A 22,457-nucleotide genomic window follows, 5' to 3' on the forward strand; every position below is an offset into this window, starting at 1 on the left:
TGTTTGAGGATGTTACTGTGAAGGTTTAGCTTCTGTTTGGGGTGAAGAGTCTTCTGGATGTTTATTCTATTACTAAAAATAGCTCATTACGGGGACTGGGGTGATCGCTTAGTAGGTAAAATGTTTGCTTTGCCAGCAGGAGATCTTTGAGTTTGATCCTGCAGAATGCATCTCAAACAAACAAACAAACAACCTACCAGGAGGTGGCATACACTTGTGATCCCAGTGAGGGAGGAAGAGATTGGCAGATAGCTGGGGCCTGCTGGTCAGCTTATTCTAACCTGTCCCTAGACATGCAGGTACACAGTGGTCTGAAAATCAAGGTGGTGTAGGCTTGAAGGATGACAGCAAGGTTCTCTTTTGCTCTCCACGTTCATGTGCATACAGAGCACCCCAGCTGCCCACCTAGTATACAACATACACACACACACACACTACACACACACACACACACACGTGCACGTGCGCTACATATACAATATACAACACACAGCCAATATACAACACACACACATGCTACATATACAATATATAACACATACACAACCAATACAGAACACACACACATGCACACACACACACGCTACATATATAATATATAACACACACAGCCAATACACAACATACACACAGAGCCAATACACAACACACACACTCATGCACACACACACACACACACACACTACATAACACATACCTGTACACAGGTGCTAATACCTACTCTGAAGGCCAGATAAGAGCAGGGTGGGCATAGACATGACAGAGGTGACTCAGTGTTCACAGACATTGCTAAGGCCATTTCCACACACCAGACACCCAACAGAGAGATGGCTTGAGGATTATTATATCTCCTCACAGAAAGTGGCTTTTTCCAAGCCATGTTTCCAGCACTCCTTTTCTTCTCCTCCACATCAGTAGCTGGGTCACCTGAGGTAGGGGACCTTTGTTCCCAAGCCTCAAGTGCCAGAGATGTGGACTGAGCCCAGTCTCACTGAGTCTGGGTGGGCTCTGGGGTAAAGAGAGGATCTGATAGGACTTGGGCACCCACTGTGGGTGCTGGGATAGAGGGCGACCCTGTGTCACTCACTGGGCTGGCATCTCACAATGACCCTGTCCGTGAGGCCGGGCTCCCATGGGCTGTGGTTCTCTCACTCATAACGCTCTGTTTTGAGTGTGTGGGATCCTTAGGGTCATTTGTCAACTTACTAAATACTAGCCAGGACACACAGACACAGGCGCTCACAGGGACACACAGACACACAGAGAGACCAGGACATACAGAAGTACGCTGGCCAGCATATAACTGGAGCGGAAGAAAGCCTAAAGATTGCTTGCTTCACAAGAGGAAGGGAAGGGGAAGGAACCACAGAGCCGGACAGATGGGAAAGAGAGAGGGAAAGAGGGAGGAGGAGGGGGAACGGGGAAAGGGGAAGGAAGGGAACTGAGGGAGGCAGGGAAGAAGGGAGGGAGGACAGACAGAAGGACTCACTCACACTCTGGCATTTCTGCTGCTTTCTGGCAAAAGCAAGAACCACAGCTAAGCACAGGTTTCTGCCGCTCTCTGGGAGCCTGCCGGATGGCCCTTGTCAGGCAGCTGGCTTTAGCTGTCCCTCAGAATCAGGGGTGCTGGGCAACCTTGAGAGGAAGGCAATAATGGCCTAGCTGGCAGCTGCTGGAGATAACAGGGGTTCCATCTCCACCCGCACAGAGGAGCTTCCATCCCTGGCCTGAAAGCCCAACCTATTTCCCAGGCCCCCAGCCACTTCTTTCCGGCAACAATGGAAACAGGAAAATGAAGTCCAGGGAAGAGGGTCGGGGAGATGGGAGCTGGGAAGGACATCTCCAGCTCACACACTCCAGATGTGCCCCTCCAGTAGGTTCTGTGCTGGATGAGGTGACTTTTCAGATGGAAGTGATCTTGATGTATGATATTTACATGTTCACGGGACACAGCGTGCTGCTCAGTACGTGTGAGCATGACATCACGTTTGGGTGATTAGTATCTGTCAGGTTAACATGTCATTTCTCTGTTGTGAGGGTCGCACAGTCCTCTCTTTCAACTCTTCGAAACATGCAGTGTTCTTGTTAGCACAGCCCCTGCCTCTGCATCACCTCTGACTCCTGACACACAAGCACTGTCCCCTCCCCGGTCATTCAGGGAACAGACATCGCTTCTAGGTTAGAGACAGTACTCGGGGTAGCCGAGGCCCTAGTTCAAATCTTGCCTTTGCCACCACTCATTGGCTATGAAACTGAAGTCCCTTTTGCTCTTGGAACCTCAGGGTCATTATCTGCAAAGCTACGAGAAGAAACCACACTACACACGCTCACGAGACAGTCTCCAAACATCCCACTTGACCTATAGCTACTGTTTTGGGTACAGACAATGCAGAAGTTTGGGGATCCCAGACCCAGCTTCACTTGTGCTAAATATAAGAATATTTCTCATCTAATTGGCTTGCTCAGCAAAGTAGAGAGACCCTGGCGGACCCCAGAAGCCCTTCGCAGACTTGATATCGTGGTCACCCTCCCTCTCCCTTCCACTCACAGAGAGCGATTTTAGAAGCAAACAGAACATGCAAAGCTATTCGGGATGAACAATGGACCAGATGGTAACGTTGGTCGGAAGCAATAGACATGATAAATAGCTTCCTGCTGCAACTCCTGATCAATTTCAATATTTAATAATTCCATTGCCACCCCCACCCACTCATCTGGCCCCCTGCACAGATTCCTGCGACAACACCCAGCTCTGAGGAACAAGCACTTCTTCCCTTTCTGAGGGTGTCAGCAAATATGACGACAATGCAGCTCACCTGCCACGTGGGCTCACTCGGTCCTCGATGCGGTAATTAACCTGCCAACGTGTCCTCGGGACAGGGAGGCTGGAAGGCCCTGCCAGCAGAAGTAGGCTCACCTGCTTGATTCGATGACTGCTGACATCTTGCTACTCCCTTACCTGCCACCCCTGCCACAATAATGGGTAGGAGGCAGGAAGCCCAGGTCTACCATTCATTGCCTCTCAGCCTCAGTTTTACCCTCTGTACAATGGATGCAATCAGACCTGTCTCCAGAACGGTAGCTGGTGTCGCGCAAAGCATGCAGCAGCGTTTGGCATGGAGGCAATGCCACCAAGTGGTATCAGGTAACATTGTTATCAAACACGGTGCTCGACAGCGGATGGATTTCTGAGTCAGTGCTCTGCAGGATGGGCTGGCTGCACCCTCGTGGTTGGCATTTCTAGCCCACGTTGGGGTGTGGGATGGTCACATAGCCTCTCCAGAGAGTCTCTACAGCAGTAAGACAGAAAGAATCCACTAATAGGACTAACCGCCCTGAATGGTTGGCAATGACCCCAAATGCACTGGTAGCCACTGGCGTATGAGCCCTCAGGGCCGTCCGGAGAACACAGGAACTCAGTTTTACAGCTGAGACGCCCTGGGGTTGGAGGTGACGTGCCTTTGAGGCAACGGTGGCAGGACATGGTAAAACCAGTTCTCATCCAGATCCCTCAGCTTCTGACTTCAGGTCCTCCATCCAACCCCAGCAGGTGTGGCCCTTCTGTGTCTGGGGTGGGGGTGTGACAGCATGGCAGAGGGCAGGGGAGGACGGTGCCTGTGTACACCCTGTTCACCGTCACCTTGTAACCTCGGTCACTGGAGCCCTGGTCTGTGAAATGAGGCCCCTAATGCCTCTGTGCTGGATCACGGGGACACTGAGTGAGAGACACTTTGCGACTTTGTGATTACTTGTTCAAAAGTCAGCTACGCTTACTACACTGCTCGGAGGATGGGGATGGGAAAGGAAACCCACCCACTCAAAGGTAGGTTCTCCTGGCGTAAGAATCAAAAAGACAAAGAACAAAGCATGGGCTATCACAGTTCCAGCCTTTGGTGTGCCGTTCGATGTCTACCACAACCCGATCTCCTTACCCATTTTGCTCTACTCCTTTGGAGCTGGATGGGATAGCCTGGGCTCGGCGGCCTTTTCAGGTGTTCATGTAGAAGCAGACCTACACTCCTGCCTAGGTCCATCCTCTTCCTGGACACTGGTTTATGAAACAGGCTCCTCCTCTAGAGGTCCTTTGTCCTCCTGGGAGGAAGAACACCCTTCCTGGTGCACCCCCGACCCCTGCTACATCAGCATCACTTCTCATGGGGATCTCAACTCCACAGAGCTCCTTCCAGGCAAGAGCCAAGCTCTCTAGTCCACCCACGGCCTGGCTGCCGTGTGCTGAGCAAGCACGCGGGGTCACAGAGGAACAGGTGAAGAGCAGCTTACATACGGTAGTGATTAAGTAAAAGCAGGGAGGCTAAGAGTGGGACTGGGGTTTGGGGAGGGGTTGCCCAGCCTTGGTAGCAGACAGTGCCTCAGGGTTTAAATCCCACTCCATTCCTCACCCCTCTCCTCGCCTCCATAACATAAAAGGACAGAAGACTCACAGAGCCCTCCCCATGCCTGTCAGGCAAGGCAGCCATCGGGTACCTGTGTCCCGCTGGTCCAGAGCCACCGAGTTCCACCTCCTGGTGATGTCGATGTAGAGGATGTCCACCGCCGCCATGGACAGGCTGCTGCTGCTCAGCTTGCAGTTCCTGCCGTGACAGGGAAGAAGGCGTGTTACTCCACGGTGGGCACGTCCTCGGTTCTCTTTTCCCCTCAGGCTGAGGCGGACTGAACATTTGTGCACCTCTGGAAATCCACAGAAGGTCTTTGGAGATGAAGAGCTCATGTGGGTGGGGCCCTAGCAGATTAATTAGTGCCCTGTACAAAGACACTAAGGGGGAGGAGGGCTTGCACACCTTCCTGATTCTTACCACAGAGAGAGCAGACACGATCGAGCCAGGAGCGAGCCCTTGGCAGGCACCTATGTGCCAGCATTTCAGCTCTGATCTCCCAACCTCCAGACTGAGAGAAGTGAGCCTCCATTGTTTAAGCCACTCCAGCTGTTCCAATGGGGAACTTGTCTTTGCTCAGCTCAACGCCCCTCCAGAATTCCTGGAGGTTGGCAGAGGAACAGTGGGAAGAAGGTTTCGGGTGGGAACTGGGGATAGAGGTTGTGGCTTTAGTCTGGAGCTAATGAGAGGGCAGTAGAGACAGTTGTTCTTGAGCGGCTCTGCCAGTGAATGCCAATGAAAATTGGGCCTGGGCAGGCTACTCCCCTTGCTGCCCTCGGGGCTTTAGTGTTTTCTTTTTGTCAGCTGGATCTCATACAGCCTGGAAGTCCCTGTCCACTCCCAAACAGAAACCAGACTCTTTGTGATGGTTTGTGTATGGTTGGCCCAGGGAGTGGCAATATTTTGGAGGTGTGACCTAGTTGGAGTAGGTGTATCACTGTGAGTGTGGGCTTTAAGACCCTCGTCCTAGCTACCTGGAAGTCAGTCTTCTAGCAGTCTTCAGATGAAGATGTAGAACTCTTAGCTCCTCCTGCACCATCTGCCTGGATGCTGCCCTGCTCCTGACTTGAAGGTGACAGACTGAACCTCTGACCCTGTAAGCCAGACCCAATTAAACGTTGTCCTTATAAGAGTTGACTTGGTCATGGTGTCTGCTCACAGCAGTGAAACCCTAACTAAGATATTCTTTTTTTTCTTCTTATTTTAATTTTTATACTAGAGTTTCAAATAGCCCAGGTTAGCCTCAAACTCACTGTATGACTGAGGATGATCCTCCTGCCTCCACCTCCTGAGTACTGGGATTGTACTTGTTTTGTTGTTGTTGTTGTTTTGCTTTTTGTTAATTTATCTATTTTCATCTCTTTATTGAATCTTTGTGAATTTCACAACATGCACTCTAATCCCAGTTACCGCTCCTATCCCGTCGTATCTGCTCCCTGCCTTGCAATCTCCCCCTCGAACAAAACAAAAACAAAAACAAACACACACACAAATCACCTTTCGTGAAACCCACAGTATAGCACAGTGTCACAACGTGTCACACACTATATTCTTTTGCCCGAACAGCTTTACTTGCAAACATTTACTGTAATGACTCAGACTGTTTTGAGGCCTCTGGCTTCGGCTACACCATCGATACTGGATCCTCACTGCGACTCCTCCCAGTTATCCTGTTGTTGCTGTGTGTCATGGAGATCCTGCAGCTTTGGATCTCAGGACTGGCCCCTTCAGGGGCCCCATCAGTTCATAGGTGGAGTAGACGTTGGAGTGGGCCAACCTAGAGCCCTAGATCTGGGTCTGGGCGGAAGCAGAGTCAGTCAGCCTGCCAGCTCTCGCGCACCTTCAACACCAAGGCCAGCTCTCTGGCTCTCTCAGCCTTGGGAGCCAGCTCACTCTCACTCCTGCAACCAGAGAGCTCTGCTGGACTGCCCTGGGATGGAACCCTGGGTCTCATCCTTGCTAAGTAACAGTTCTACCGGTGAAGCCACACCCTAGCTTCAGGAACCGCATGGCCAAGAAATACTCTTATGTATGTGTCTTCATCTTCTTATGAATCGTAACCAGCTCTGCCCTCTCCTGCCACTGCAAGGCAGCTGTCCGTGTCACGTTTGCTTGACCTGGTAATGAGAGCTCACCACCGAAGCAGATGAAGCCATCACTGTGGTGTGGGAGACTTTCTTCCTGGATCTCACCAGATGAATCCTTGAATCCCTGACATGACAACAAGAGGCTTGATGTTTCTTTACTTTGCCTCTCTTACCTTGTCACCTGATAGTTTCATATAAGTCCGGAATCAGCCACACACAGGCCCAGATTTGCAGAGTAGAAAACACAGGCTGGGCCCACTTCACTGGAGAGGCCCTTCCACACCTTGCTGCATGCTTCTCTATCTGGAGGCATGAGGAGGGTGGATGCTCCTGGTGTTCTCTTTGCTTAGGTGTAGGTAGTCTGAGGTCAGCAGTGGTCCTTTCTGTAGAAGCCACAAAGGTGGCCTTTGGGGCCCCCTCCCCTCCACAGACTTATTTGGTCTGGAAAAGCGGGTGGGTGAACAGCAGCTAGACGCTTGGCTGTGGGCCAGCTGCTGAGGAGCGAGAGATCCTAGAGTCCTGAGGGGGTCGAGTCCTCACGGCATCTCACTTTCTACTTCCTGTCAAGCCACCACCAAGCTTTTATCACCCCTTTGAGGTAATGAGACCTAGGATGAGAGAACAGAGCCTAGGGCAGCCATTGGCCTGTCTGCCTCCCCTACCTTTCCGCCCCGCCCCTCTGTATGATTGTTCTGGAAGGCAGGATTTACCTAGGAGTCCTGAAGGCTGGACCACGGGCCAGCTGCTGGGATGCCGTGTTATATCTCACGCTCTTTGGACAGTTCTGGCGTATCACATCCGTGAGCCCAGCTGATGATGAAGTGCTTCTCTGATGTCCTATTTGTCATTATTCCCTGTGTGACAGTTCCCATGGGTGTCGGACTGGTGAGGTTTTGATTGGCAAGCATGATTGGCACCCAGAGGCCCCTCTCCAAATCCAGGTCCACTCCTTAACCATGGTGGCTGTGAGTATGCCCAGCATGGTGTCCGGATGAGGCCATTGCTCCTCTGCCCTGGCACACTTGCTTGCCCCTCCCTCCCCTCCCTTCTTCCCACCCGTCTGCATTTTCCAGACCATCAATTCCCGTCCTGCTCCGTATTTCAATCACGAGCTGCCACGGCATACTTCAAAGCACATCAGCGCACAGTTATTGAGCCTCAGTAACAACATATCAGCAGACGCCGAGCTTTTCGTGTCACCTGTCACCCAGATGGCTATCTCTATTGGTTTCTGCTGGGGGACAGTGCTCCGGTCTCCTGAGTTGCACTGTCAATGTATGTTGCTAATTTCCAAGGCTTCATTAAGAAAAGCCAATTCCCTTCCCCAAGTGGCCACACCTGTGTCCTCAGGACTGACTACCTGCTTCCCGTAAGGATGAAGTGCAGCCTGGCTTGCTCCATGAGTTAACGAAGGATAAAACCGGAAACTGAACTGACCACTGGTATATAGTTATTTTTTTTTCCTGACAGGAAGAAAATAGAAGTGTCAAACCTTTAGCAGAAGCCGTAATTTACCAGGGAGAATTCTCCATTTATCCCCTTTCCAAGGTAACCCATCCTTCCCGGCAATACTGCCAAATGCAGCTGATTACGATGTCTTCAGTCAGAGCAGAGAAGGGACAGTCTGTGTTAGCTGCAGCAGATGGGAAGTGCTTTCAGAGAATTTGGATTCTGTGGGTATTTCTCGGGCACTATCCATTTGCAAGGTCCTTTCTTGCCCCAAGGTCTCAGAATCCTTATAGGCGCATGTGAGGGAGGAATCCCTGGTCTCATTTTAGTGTGTGTGTGTGCGTGTGTGTATGTGTGTGTGCGTGTGTATGTGTGTGTGCGTGTGAGTGTGTGTATGTGTGTGTGCGTGTGAGTGTGTGTATGTGTGTGTGCGTGTGTATGTGTGTGTGTGCGTGTGTATGTGTGTGTGCGTGTGAGTGTGTGTATGTGTGTGTGTGTATGTGTGTGTGCGTGTGAGTGTGTGTATGTGTGTGTGCGTGTGTATGTGTGTGTGCGTGTGAGTGTGTGTATGTGTGTGTGCGTGTGTGTGTATGTGTGTGTGCGTGTGTATGTGTGTGTGCGCGTGTGTGTATGTGTGTGCGTGTGAGTGTGTGTGTATGTGTGTGTGCGTGTGTGTGTATGTGTGTGTGCGTGTGTATGTGTGTGTGCGTGTGTGTGTATGTGTGTGCGTGTGAGTGTGTGTGTATGTGTGTGTGTGTGTGCGTGTGTGTGTGTGTGTGTGATGAGGCACAGAGAATCACCACTTGCTGGAGATCCCAGGGCACAGTCTGCACCCCATCTCCCCTTGGAGACAGAGGAGCAGGCAGAGGATCTATGTCCCAGCAAAGGGTTCTGGGAGGAGCCTAGGACCAAGAGACAAAGGCTCAGTTTAAATTGGGGAGTTTTGGGACAGAAGGCTTCGGGGAGATAAGCAGGGCCTCTCGAAGGCAGGGTCTCCCAGGTTTGTCGTTTGGTTACCAGACATTCTCCATGAGCTCAAATAGAGTCTTTAGAAATGAGGGTTAATTGCCTAGCCACTACATACAGAGCTTACCTTCTCCTCCGTGGGCAGCAGTATTTAGGGCCCAGTGACAGGGGCTTGTGAACCAGACACGGAATGTGACAGCCAGCCACCATGGAGCTCGAGCTCCCCTTAAGCCCCAGACACAGTTTGTCCAACGAATGGGTGGAAGGGAAAGTTCTTTAGTGGAGAGGACTCTGAGAAACAGGGCATGTGAGAAGCTAGACATTTTCTAGAAAAAGGATGAAGGTTTGGGATCTTGGTTTGCCGCGTGTCCTTGGGCACATCACAGGAGTTCTTGATTGCTCGTCTGGATGGCGGTTACCCACCAGACGTCACCCTGGCGGTGATGCTCCCAATGAAAGCCTTCCCCAGTGGTGGAGAATCGGTTGAAAAAACGGATCGCTGTGTGTTTCTTGTTTTTTCTTTTCTTATCTTTTTTTTCTGGAATGGAAGGAATCTGAGTGCACATGATGGGAGAGAATCACAAATCATTCAAGCTCATTAGGAGCCTGAGTAGAACGGGATTTGAAATGATCATCCCATTTCTTCCTAACTGCCGATGGCTCATGGGAAATTTAGGGACCAACTTTTTCTACTCCACAAAATCCTATTTATAGAATTTCTTTTATGTTCATCCTTCTCTGTGGAGAAGAGAGAGAGCAGCTCCCCCACCCCCAGAGAGGTTTCTGTAAGGTAAAAGGTATTCAAACAGCCGTGTTTATTTATTATAAAAGGTGGGGCAGCATTTGGGAGTCAGGGAATGAGGTGTCTGTGCTTTAAACCATCCATGTTTCTCAAGGCTGTGGAGCAGAAGTGCACAGACTTCTGGGAAGCAGTGGCCACAGAGGGACAGTTTAAAGTCACCAAGGGGTTAATGATGGAGGGGAAACTATCTTCTTATGCTTCTATCCTAGAACATTCGGACAGACCGTGCCTCTCGGAGAGAGACCCCCCACCACTCTCTATTACGAAGCACATTAATATCTCCATACAGTAAGGGGAGGTGGGAGACGAGAAAGGGAAGAATGTGTCCTTTGGTTCAAAAGAAGACACGGGATCAGAAGCAGCGAGAGGAGAGTGGTGGAGCAGGGTTTCAAAGCATGGTCTCATGGTGCAGGGGCTGCGGTTTCCCGGGAAGGAGCCTGACTGGGGCCAACTGTTGATTCCCTAGTTGTGTCTGGTGGAAAATGCAGGGAGTTATGGGAACAGTGTCCTCCATGAATTACATCCAATGTCTCCCGCCCCCAACTAGTGATCTATTGGTGGGAGCCTCGTACAGATAAGAATCTCTCAAGGAAGGCTGCCAAGCTGAAGTATCCATCAGACTGTTTTTCTTTCCAGGAGAAACAGAAGCCTCCACACCCTGGCAATTATTATAAAATGAATTTTCCAGAAATAAAAAAGTAAATAAAAGGCGGAGCTCAATTCGAGGCGACGATGTGTGTGACTCTTACGTGGCTCCCGAGAAAATGGCGCTCTGGGCTGGTTAGAGTGTCTAGACAAGAGAATGACAGTTCGTTATTTCTCATTCTTGGAGGAAGAGAGAAGTGGAAGATGGCCGGGTGGGCATTAGCATAATTCGCTCTGAAAACTGCTGATCTACGCTGCAAGTTCTGAGAGACGGACACCGAAAATAAATCCAGGCGACCGTTTATTATTTCCTTCCCTTCAAGGAATGTGGAGAGAAAAGGAGTGGGTAGCAGATATGAAGGGCGAGTTCAACTTCGGGCGTCTGTGTGGGAGCCGTGAGGGAAGCGTGCACCGTGCTGGGAATATGTCTGCTTCGAAGCGCTCCTCTGAAGGGCACTTGGTTCAATTCGGCATATGGCATAAATATTATTAATTCATAACGAAGTAACATTTAAACCGGAGTGGAAAGGAGAGAGATAGAGAACAGTCGTTAGCAGGTGGTGAAATTTAATCCACAAGACTGAACATACCCAGATAAATTGGAAAGCGGAGAATTACCATATTTTGCTATTAAGTTGCCATTGGGGTTTCTTGGGACACCTTTAAGGAAGCGTCTGTTACCTAGTGCAGCGTTTCACCACTTCCCCCAGCATCCTTGATTAGGGCAGGCGTTTGCTGGGTCGCCTTGTTGTTTGGGTCCATCTGCTTGAGCTGCCTCTTGGCCACCTGAAGATGCTCTTTTCCTGTCACATTCTGCCGCAGCTCACTGATGGCCTGGGCTGGCTGGGGATGGGTAGTGGTGGCTGCAGAACCTAACAGTCCCTAACCTTGAAAAAAATCGGTTTTTCATGCAAATGCCACTTGCTGATGACGGAGAATCACAAAGCCTGTCGTGTCCAGGTAGCTTTGTGAGGATATTTTTGCACAGGCCCATTCTGACCTGAGAGCTATTTAGAAACATTCTTAATTCTATTTTCTCTTCAGTATTGTGTGAAATGTGGGGTTTTTCTTACAGGTGCGGTCCTAGGCTTTCAAACAAGTGTTACTGCCTCTGTGGGCAGTCCTGCTTTGATGGGATCCACACATGGTTAAATCCATTCCTCCAATACAGAGATTTTACATAAAAATAAAGAGTGCATAGCTTCTTTGGGAGAGGCCCAAAGCTCTGGTGACATTAAGTGTGCTAGTGACGGTTCCCTGAGACAGCATCTCCAGCCACTTGCCATCAAAGCCCACAGTGTGTTTGGGGCAGGGGGAGCATATGGGAAGAAGTTCATTTTATTCATCCTGTCTGCTCCAGAAGCAGTTGAGACTGGGAGCTGCCGAGTGTCTCCAGATCTCCTCCTTGTCTTGAGCAAAATTTCCTCAGAAGTGGCCAAGAAGCCTCCTAGAACCTCAACCAGTTCACAGAGCCTCAGATCCAGTGCAGTCTGAATCACACACCTCCCTTGACCTCTCAGCTTGGGCCACACGACATCCTTCTGCTGGCTGTCCCTGCTGCATTGGTGACATGTTTGTCTACTGCTCAGTCAGTAGTAGGGCAAACCTTGCCTCCTCCAGGAGGCCACCGTGGATCCCAGCAGATGGATAAAACTTCGAGTTCTTATTTCTAGCTCTCGGTTCTGTTCGCAGCTCCAGCCAGGGAGCACTTGGTCACAGCCTTAGACTTTGCCAAAGGCTGGCTGTAGTGGAAAGTCCCATATGCTGTTAGTCAGGGAGACCCAGTGGAAGGAAGGGCTTCTTCAACTTGTCTTTGAACATACTAGGCAGCTTCTTGGGAAGAGATGGGTGTGGGGCAGATGTCACAGGACCTGTGTTCCTCACGTATTCTGACAGCTCCACAGATGAAACTCAGCTAGTCCTTCAGTCCTTCAGGCGTTCAGTGGAGGCTTCTGTGGCATGGTGCAGAAGCTGGGCAGGTCCTGAGGGTTCTTGCCTTTGTTCCAGGAAGTGTAAGCCATGGACACGTCATGCAAATGAAGTCACCTTCGTGCCCACCTCATTTCTGTCCTTCCACAAGCCCTCAGATTAGGGTCCTTCATGTCCCATAGCTCAAATAAGAATCACCAAGAGGTAGAGGATGCCTTGCTATTGTCTTTCTCACTGTGATGAGACAGCAGCATTTATACACTTTAAAACACATGCACACACACACACACACACACACACACACACACACACACACACACAACCTCTAGGGGCCAGCAAGATGGCTCAGAGGATAAGGATGCCTGCCACTAAGCCAGACAACCTGAGTTCGATCTCTAGAATCCACATGTTAGAAGGAGAGAACTGACTCCTGAAAGCTGTCCTCTGACCTCCACAGGCATGCTGTGGTGTATGTGCACCTAAACTCTCACACACACAGAAATGAACAAACAAATAGGGATAATACAAAGTCGATTTCCTGGCTTCCCATGTAACTAGAAGTAGCCAGCAAGATGAAGGTGTAAAATCATTGCCTATAGCATCCAGAGTATCTGTTCAGGACTTTAATTCACCCACTACTACTAGAGATCAGTGCTACTACTCCCTTCCTCCTTCCAGTGTAGGACTCAGCCACGGTGGCTAGATTTTGAGCATCCATCTTGTGACCGTAAGATAACCCTGAAGCCATCAGAATAGACTTAGCATAGGGTAAGCAGAAGTGAGGTGGGACACTTGTGAGTCACTGACCAGCCCTAGAGCCCTGCTGCTGGCTCTTGGGTCTAAGTCACTTGAAGGCAGCAGCATCCTCTGATGAGCATCCAAGGCAAAGCCCAAGAAGAGGCAAAGACTCTCATTGGGCAAAGAGCACCCTTGATCTAGGCCTTGGGCCGGGTGTTTTATGATCCATCATACCCCAGACTGATAATATCACGCAAGGCAGGAATGTCGCTCACATGAAGGAAGTGGGACTTAGAGACTAATGGATTTTCCAAAGCCACACAGCCAATAAACAATACATATGCTCAGTTGCAAAGCCAGGACTATTAGACCGTAAAGCCTATGCCATCCCTTCCCCCAAACTCCCGCCTTTGAAACTAATGCAATGCCCTTTACGAGCACCCTGCACCCACAACTTCAGGTTTTCTAACTTGAGAACAAAGACTTGGGTCTGCCATCTTACCAAGAACACCAGATGACTGGTGGCAGGCTCTGTGAACTCCGTCTGGAGAAACCTTGGGCAAAACATGGCTTCCAACTCTCTGCATCTAATTATTTGCCTTAGTGAAGTGGCTTTGAGATGCAGGGTAAGGATGTTAAAACCAAGGACAAGAGGGGACAGCAATGCTGAGGGCTGTCAGAGACGTTTCCTTTTGAGGTGGCAGTGCCATGGAGAACTGCAAATGAGCTGTTCCCTGCTGGAGTCAGATCATGTTTGTTGAAGCGATCTAGGGTCAGCGGTTTGGCATAGCTGTCAGGTTTGTACCGGAGCCTGTGCAGGCACTGGCCGTGTGTGTGTGTGTGCGTGCGTGCGTGCGTGCGTGCGTGCGTGCGTGTGTGTGTGTGTGTGTGTGTGAGAGAGAGAGAGAGAGAGAGAGATTATAGAATATATAAATTTTTATAACATTCTTTAACCATTGTAGAAAAAACTAACATTCATCAATCATTTGCCGTATACTAGATGTTTCTCTGTTGTCCTGATTAATCCTATACACAAAACACACATAACACACACACACACACACACACACACACACACACACACACACTATAAGATAAATACTCCTCCCCAGGTCTATAGGATAAAGACCCCACGGGTCCAGGGATAGAATGAGCTTGCCCTGGGTTTTTATGGCTGGTGCGCTCTCCTGTGTTGCCCCACAGTGTTCCGAAGGATGGAGGCAAATTGAATGAACCATAAAAGACAGGCAATGAGAGGCAACTGCTCACTTTGTAGGTTATAGCAAAAACCCCTTTCTTGTTTTCTGTTTTACCTTGAAAACTCATGCAAGTTTTGTTCAGCATGCATTATAAACATGTTATTTTAAAATCAGAACACATGTACTATATAATTTACCAGATTAATTATTGAAGTTTTCACTCCAGAAACTCTGTGGAGTGAGACGCCTTTGTGAACTCAGCCACAGCCAGGTTGTTCCTACTGGGAAAACACGTGCTAAGAAGCGTAAGGCTGGTTGGAGCCCAAGAGCAATTACTCGTAGGTGTTTAAGGACCTGGTTCAGGGTAACTGCTACTTTAGAATAGGGTTTGAGGATGTCGTCTGTTCTAGCTTTGCTCTGTTAATGTAATAAAACCCTCTGACTGAAAGCGGCTCAGGGAAGAGAAGGGTTCACTTCCTCTTATGCTTTCATCATTGAGGGAAGTCAGGGCAGGAACTCAAGGACCTTGATGCAGAAAACATGGAGGAATGCTGCTTGCTGGCTTTCTTCCTGGCTTGCTCACAGGTTCTAGCTTTTGAATACAGCCTACGGCCACCTGCCTGGGAATGCTGTCCCCCACGGTGTGCCAGGCTCTCCCGCATGGATTGAGAGTCAAGACAGCCCTCCACAGACACGTCTACAGGCCAATCTGAGTTAGACTTTCCTCTCAGGGGACTTCGGGTTAGGTCAAGTTGATTAGCCAAGGCATCCCCAGAGGACTCCTGTGTTGGAAGCGTGGACCTCATGCTGCTGAGGGGGTGGCATGTTTTGGAGGCTAAGCCTGTAGATCTTTAGGTCACTGGGCATTTGCCCGTGGAGGGCACTAGTTCTTGTGGGAACCTGTGTTGTTTTAAGAATGAGCCTGACTCTTACCTGCTTTCTGGCATCCGTCCACTCTGAACATGTTCTCTTTCTCCTGCACATGCTTCCCCATGATATTATCTGCCATTAGACTCTTACCAAAGATCTAATAATGGGGCTACTCGATCCGAGACTAAGCTGCTACCTAAAACTGCCCTAAGTTATATAAACCCCCTTTCTTTGTAAAGTTATCCAACTTCAGGTTTTGTGTCATAACAATAGAAAATTACTATTATGGTAGCACACATCTTATTGGTGTGTATGGATATGTGGGAGTGGGTGGGAACATGTGTATATGGAGCCTAGAGGTTGATTTTGAGTGTCTCCCTCTACTGTATTCTTCCTTATTTTCAAGGCAGGCTCTTTACTGAAGCTGGAGTTTTGTACTTTTTGCTAGATTAGCTTGCTAGCCAGCTCCTGTCTTACCCTGTTTCCCATCTCTGGTGCTGGAGTTACTATTGCATGCTGCCATGTCTGGTTGTTATGTGGGCACTGGGGATGTGAACTCAGGTCCTCGTGCTTGTGTATCAAGAGTCATCTCCTACTGAGTCGTCTCTCAGCTCCACAACTGCTTGTTTGTAACAATGAACCTATGGTTTAAGTGTCATGGTCATAATGTTCATCGACTCATTTTACAAGAAGATCACACACACACACACACACACACACACACACACACACACACACACACAAGCACGCACACAAGGATGAACACTATAGGATCAGTGCAGCCCTGAGATGACTACAGCCTCAAACAGGGTACCGATTCAATACCATGGTCTCCCAAGAGCAGCCATGGGCCATATAACCATCCAGAGGAGTGACTGGGCTCCACCCTCTCCAAAACTCAAGCTGGAGGAAGCTGGTCTCACTAACCTTATGAAGGTCCGAAAGCCAGTTGGTCCCAACTTCATTGTCCCCTTGATTCCCAGGAATCGGATGAACAAATTGGCCATCCTGTCTACCAGGCGCAGGTAATTGAACTGCTTGGCATACTTGGGGAACACCTGCTTGAGGCAAATGGAGGGCAAATGGGCTTCAGGGTTGGGCTCGAAGTCTCCGGCCAGGTCACAGTTCAGATCTTCCTTTGCAGCGAAAGGCTTATCCATCTGCTGAGACCTGAAATACACAAGACACTCATGACTACTGCCGACCTCCAAGGCTTGCTTCCTTCCCTTGGGATGGCATTTACACACTAGAAAACTGGCTTCTAGAAGTGGCCTGTCAATGCCCACACAGCTTCTACAGAGTGAAGCCAAGGCTTGAACGCAGGGCAGAGCTAGGACTGGAAACACTGCCTTCCTCTGTCCTGCCAGCCTGGCTTCCAAGATGGGAGACCTCTTCCACTCTGCTCATGATTCAAGGGAATGCTCAATTGTGAGCAGCCTGGGTCTGACTTCAAAGTCCTACTTACGGGTAGTAATTGAATAATTAAGAAATAGAAAAATCTCACTGAGATTTTTTGGAAAGGATCCATAGGCACAGTTCAGTGAACAACTTGGGAAGAAACTTCCATTCCCTGGTCCCAGGGACACAGATGCCTTTCTGTCTTAACTGCTTGCTTGGAGCTCGCACAAAAACATGACGAGAGTTTTGTGGCTCCTTAGCCTGTGCGTTTTATTCTGAAATTATTCCGATAATCAAGAAAATGAGCAGGTAGAGAGTTTTACCTTCCCACCATGACACAGCACTTTCCCTCACTCACAGTCTGCGTCCCCATCTCCTTGGTGTGTCACTGCCAGATATCAACCAGTTACCCAGGTGGGAAAGTTCAGAATGAATGCCAACTCTTCCTCTGTCTCCACAGTCAGTGCTATCACTCTAGTACCCAAGTCTGGCCCACAGGCCAGCGCTCTCCCAGTCTTCCCTGCTTGGACCAGAGTATGTGTCTTAGTTACGATTCTATTTCAGTGCAGAGACACCCTGGCCACAGCAACTCTTATAAAGGAAAGCACTTGACTGGGGCTGGCTTACAGATCAGAGGTTTAGTCCATTATCATCATGGCAGGAAGCAAGACAACATGCAGGCAGACATGGTGCTAGCGAAGTAGCTGAGATTTCTACATCTGGATCAGCAGGCAGCAAGGAGAGAGAGAGTGGGTGACACTGGGCCTGGCTTGAGCTTCAGAGACTTCCAAGTCCAACCCCCAGTGACACACCCAGCAAGGTCACACTTTTTAACAGTGCCCCTGTGGGCTTATGTGGCCATTTTCATTCAAGCCACCACGCCATATTTCTGGCTTTGCCCTTCCCATCCTCCATGAGGGCACCTGAGTGGTTTTCATCTTATTTAATTTCAATCTTGAGACAAGGTCTCACTGTGTAGCCCTGGCTGGCTCCAAACTTACCATGTAGCTAACTTAGGCTGTCCTAGAATTTGCAACCCTTTGGTTGCTTTCTCCCAAATGCTGGAACTGTGGGCATGTGCCACCACGTGTAGCCCCATGGCAACTGCATATCATATTGGGCTACTTCTTCTCTGACTTTGCTTTAGATGCTGGCCTCTCTACAAGGGCTTCATCCTGGCATTCCTGGTTTCTTCCCAGGCTCCCTGGTTTCTAGTTCCCTACTGGCTAGGCCCTTCCAGGCTTTGAATGCTATCCCTCTACCTTGCTGTCTATCAGCCGGGTCTGGGACCCAAGGGTCCCTGCTCTTGAGTTCCCAGCTCCCCCTCTCACTCACTGCCTCTCTACCCTCTCCTGGCTCCCATCCCTCCCAGAACTAGAACCAAGATAACTGCCCGCCTTCTGTAAAATTCCTAAGACCACACCTTGAATACACTGGGAATGGATAGTAAATCTCATGAAGATCTGAGCCAGGGAAACTCGGTGCACATCTCAGACTTATAGGCTCTATCCAGACTACTTCTGATGTCTCCTTGGCCACACCAACGATATTCTTTCCCATCCCATTCTGCTCCTTGGACACATCTCTCTGTTCCCTATGTACTGCAGTGGGTCACAGGGCAGCCCCTCAGGGTTCTGTGAGCTCACTGAAGGCATGGGCCAATTCCTGTCTATAGTATATGGTGTGTGTTAGGATCCTGAGTGGAGGGAATGGGCAGTTTTTATTAAATTTGTTGCACTGTGGGGTGGGTTGAATGAAAATGGCACCATAGGGGGTTGGGGATTTAGCTCAGTGGTAGAGCGAAGCGCAAGGCCCTGGGTTCGGTCCCCAGCTCCGAAAAAAAAGAAAAGAAAAAAAAAAAAAAGAAAATGGCACCATAGGGAATTGGCACTATTAGGAGGTATGGTCTTGTTGGAATAGATGTAGCTTTGTTGGAGGATGTGTGTCAATGGGTATGGGCTTTGAGGATTCAGAAGCCCAAGCCAGGCCCAGTCTCCCTCTCTCTCTCTCTCTCTCTCTCTCTCTCTCTCTCTCTCTCTCTCTCTCTCTCTCTCTCTCCTTGCTGTCTACAGATCCAGGTGTAGAACTCTCAGTTATCTCTGATCTGCCTGTGTGCCTTCCCATCAGCATGATGATGGACTTAAACTCTGAGCTGTAAGCTAGACACAATTAAATGTTTTCCTTTACTAGAACTACCATGGTCATGGTGTCTCTTCACGGGAATAGAACTCTGACTAAAGCACTTTGGGAGTATGCTTTTAATAATGGCATAAACTGACAAGCAGAACGACAAAGCCATGGTGCTTTCTGTCCCATCAAGTACCTGGAAATGGCTTGGGAGGCAAACACCTTGTTGGAAACCTCTGCCTGAGTGGCCCCAGTCTCGTACCAGCCCAAGGAGTTAACCACCAGGAAGACATGAGTAGAAGGTTCCAGAAGGCCCAGTCACAGCTTCTTAACTCTGGACTTGAAGTGAGGCAGGCAGGAGAACAGAACCAGGACCCAGTAAAGGAAAATCTCTTTAAAGTTCAATGGTATGGAGGGTCTGGGATGCAACGTGCCCCCTCCTGCATGAGCAGACCCGATGATTCTTCGGGAGAGCTGGATATTCCTGGGAGGTGCAGATTCCCTTTAGCAGAAACGGCTTTGTCACTGAAACCTTGAACTTCAGACAGTAAATAAATAAAAGCCGGGTGGCGATTTTTCAAAAGGAATGAAGTGTTCTCCCTGAGACAGTTACAGAAAGAGAAACAAAGGGGGAGGGGTGTAAACTGACACTCTCACCAGAAACCAGCTCTTAAATTGCAGACTAAGGGTCTGTGGCTGACATTAGAAGTGCTCTGGAAGTTTAAGGGAAAGACTGGGAGGTGTGCAGTGTGGCTGCTGGACGGAAGGAAACAGCTCAGAGGAGGACTCAGTCAGCACGCCCGCCCCGCCCGCCCCGCCCGCCCCGCCCGCCCCGAGGGAGGGAGTCATCTCCTTTGCGCTCCGTGCACCTCTAAGGAGAAGCCTGTGACTACAGCCTAACCTTAATCTCTGAGCAAATCAGGATTACAAATCAGTTCTCTAGCACATTATAGTTCTCATGGTGGTGGGAGGGGCACAGAATTCTGAATACTATTGTTTAGATTTTAAAAAAGATTTTTGTTTAAAATTCATTGCCTTTTATTTATTTGTTTATTTATTTTTTATTTTTTTATTTTTTCCGGAGCTGGGGACCGAACCCAAGGCCTTGCGCTCGCTAGGCAAGTGCTCTACCACTGAGCTAAATCCCCAACCCCTGCCTTTTATTTTTTAAAAGCAAGGTTTAGTGAAAAAAGCTGAGGGTGTGCTTGAACTTGGAATCCCCCTGCTCCCCACCTCCCCACTGCTGGGATTCCAGGCGTGCATTATCTCATCCAGTTTTATGTGGTGCTGGGATCAAACTCAGGGCCTTCTGCATGCTCTCTGCTGACTGAGCCGTATCTGCAGCTGGGAACTTTGTGTTTTAGAGAACAACTGCAGAGCTTGGGAGAGAAGTATAAAGGAATCAAAATGACTCCTAATCTCACAATTTAAATGTAGACAATGGCAATGTGTAGATGTCTGTATTAGAGTTAGGGTGACAGAACATGTGATTTAAGCTCTTTTTGCACACCTCAGGAGTATCTTTCACGGATATACACAGTCTGTATTAAGCGGATCTCCAACGTAGTTAACAGTTCCTCCTCGGTTAGAGACTTAGTGGCCACACGGTTTGCTGTCTGCAGAGCCACACGTGTTCAGCCTCCTCCCCAGGCCATGCGCCTCCTCTCCCAAGTGTCGGGTGCTGTGCTGTGTTAGCTGTGAGAGGCTTTGGGGATGGCTCCGCCCAGGGATCTTTTGCAGTTGAGCGGTGTATAGGAGGTTTTCCTGAGGCTTTATCACCATGGCTGCCATCTAGTTCCAGAACATTTCACAACAATGTCATTTCAGAGAAGGAATCTTAGCCCAGGTAGACAAGATTGACCCAGCTTAGCGGCAGGGCTGTTCGAAGCAGTACGTGGAAGGTGGAAGCCTTCCTCTGACCTGCCTTGCTGATGGGGACCTCACCTCCTCCTTCCAGCATGCTCAGCTAGATATGTCTTCCCCATGTGACTCTGGAGGGCCGTGTCGCCCTCCGGGGACACCTCTGTGGCGTCCTGCCTCTCGCACTGCCCAGCCCTCTGAGGCTTTGTGTGCCTCCGGATGGCTGCCCACTCATGTCCCTTCCCTGGGCCCGGAACCACAGCTTCCGGGTGGGGGGAGCGGTTTTCCTCACCTGGGACGCAGTAACGATGCAGCTGATGTAGGAGAGGAAATAAAAGGATGAGCAATGGCGGCTTTGCTGGAGATAATTGCAATTACCACACTGAGACCCAAGCCATCCCAGATACCGTAAAACCCTGTTTTTATTTAATAGCATTTTAATGGAAATGTGAGGCTTTTGGAATAAAAGTGACTGGTAAAGAAAACATAAATCAAGCTTACTAGCCCTCTGAGATCGTTTCTGGGGAAAAAAATCATGAATTTGGTATATCCTCGATTCATTAAAACAGGAAAAAGAGTCCTGAAATGTTTTTACCTATTATCATTTCTCAAAGTGCAATTCGTTTTCATTAAAACTCTCGTGAGAAACCACCCATCTCTATTTTGCCTGGAGACTTTACTGCTGAAAAGTCACCACCCGTGACTGGGGATCCTTCCACATGTCAATGGCCAGTTTACCTCAGTTATCTCCTTTGTTTCTAATAACAGGTCCCTGAAGTAGGTGGGAACCCCCTCACCCCCTTACCCCCTCACCCCTTCACCCCTTCACCCCCTCACCCCCTCACCCCCAGGGCAGCCAGGTGACACTTGCCCAGGTCACTAGATCAGCTGGGGGATTAGCATTGGCAGTGGGGCCTGCCTCCCTCATGCCTCCGAAGCTGAGCTCAGTATTTGGCCCTGACACTTATTTGATTCAAATCAAACCAGAGACTTTTCTTCTTCTGTATACACCGGCCTGGAGATTAAGAAAAGTGGGGAGATGCATGTGGCAAGATCAAATCCCAGTTCCACAGGAGTTGCTTAAGTTCTCTCTAGAGGAATAATCTCCATCTCTTGTCAAGTACACCTTCAACTATTTCCCATTTCTCAGAGATATCCTACACACTGGTGTGTCCCGGGCGCCTGGGATATACAGGTGGGGTGGACAGGCAGAGTCCCTGCTGCCCAGAGGTGTGTGACTGAGTGGGGACAGAGAGTGGTCTGCACACAAGTTGGACCACACTGGTAATGTCCTGTCCTGTCCAGTCACGTCACCGCTCCTTTGGCAGACACTCCTTAGGCAACGTGGGTTCTGATTTCTAGAGACATTTGTTGGATTTAGTAGTGTAGGAGAACGTGGGAGGTTTTAATGCAAGGGAGGCAGGATCAGAACTGACCACAGTGAAGGCAAACAGCTATTAGCACAAATTATTGATAGAAAAAGAGATTAGAAAACTCCTGGGATACTCCAGGATTCCAGGGAGTCCGACCTTTTGGCTTCTCCGAGCCACATGGGATAAGAAGGAATTGTCTTCGGGCACACATTAAATCTAAGTTGTTCAGCTCATGGCCCATCTAGGTTTTGAGTGTGTGTGTGTGTGTGTGTGTGTGTGTATGTTTAATTTTTATGACTTTGTGACTTTTGTGACATGATGCTACATCTACAAAGCTCATGCTTGAGACTCACATAATAGTTACAGAAAGATGAACATGATCTCATGATGACTCAAGTAAGTTTAGTTTTGTGTCAGGCCACATCCATAGGCTGCACAAAGCCCTTAGGCCATGAGTTGGAAACCCCTGATACATCAGTCATCCTGAAAGTGGGGTCCTTGGAGCTGCTGAGTCCGTGTTTGCTGGGACTTGATAGAAATGCACACTTGTGGATGCTAGCCCTGCCATAGAGGCTTTGCATGGGCTGGACCAATACTCTGGGAGCTTCAGTCTCAGGGTA

At 49.3% G+C, this 22,457-nt stretch overlaps 1 protein-coding gene across 7 annotated transcripts in view; it reads right to left on the reverse strand.

Annotated features, from left to right (window-relative positions):
* The window catches only part of Ttll11 (tubulin tyrosine ligase like11), a 225,180-nt gene that overhangs the window by 30,120 nt on the left and 172,603 nt on the right, over nt 1-22,457 (reverse strand). For 6 of the 7 annotated variants that reach the window (XM_063284853.1, XM_017592137.3, XM_001071863.8 and 3 more), the window contains 2 exons: nt 16,007-16,249; nt 4,486-4,592 (listed from right to left, as the gene is read on the reverse strand). In XM_063284853.1, coding sequence (XP_063140923.1) covers nt 4,486-4,592; nt 16,007-16,249 — 350 coding nt within the window. Of the gene's footprint in view, nt 1-4,485; nt 4,593-16,006; nt 16,250-18,819; nt 19,205-22,457 lie in introns of those variants that run through there. The other variant, XM_039106238.2, reaches the window with a different exon arrangement.

The sequence above is a fragment of the Rattus norvegicus genome, chromosome 3 (genome assembly GCF_036323735.1).
Source record: "Rattus norvegicus strain BN/NHsdMcwi chromosome 3, GRCr8, whole genome shotgun sequence".
In the NCBI taxonomy this organism is placed as follows: domain Eukaryota; kingdom Metazoa; phylum Chordata; class Mammalia; order Rodentia; family Muridae; genus Rattus; species Rattus norvegicus.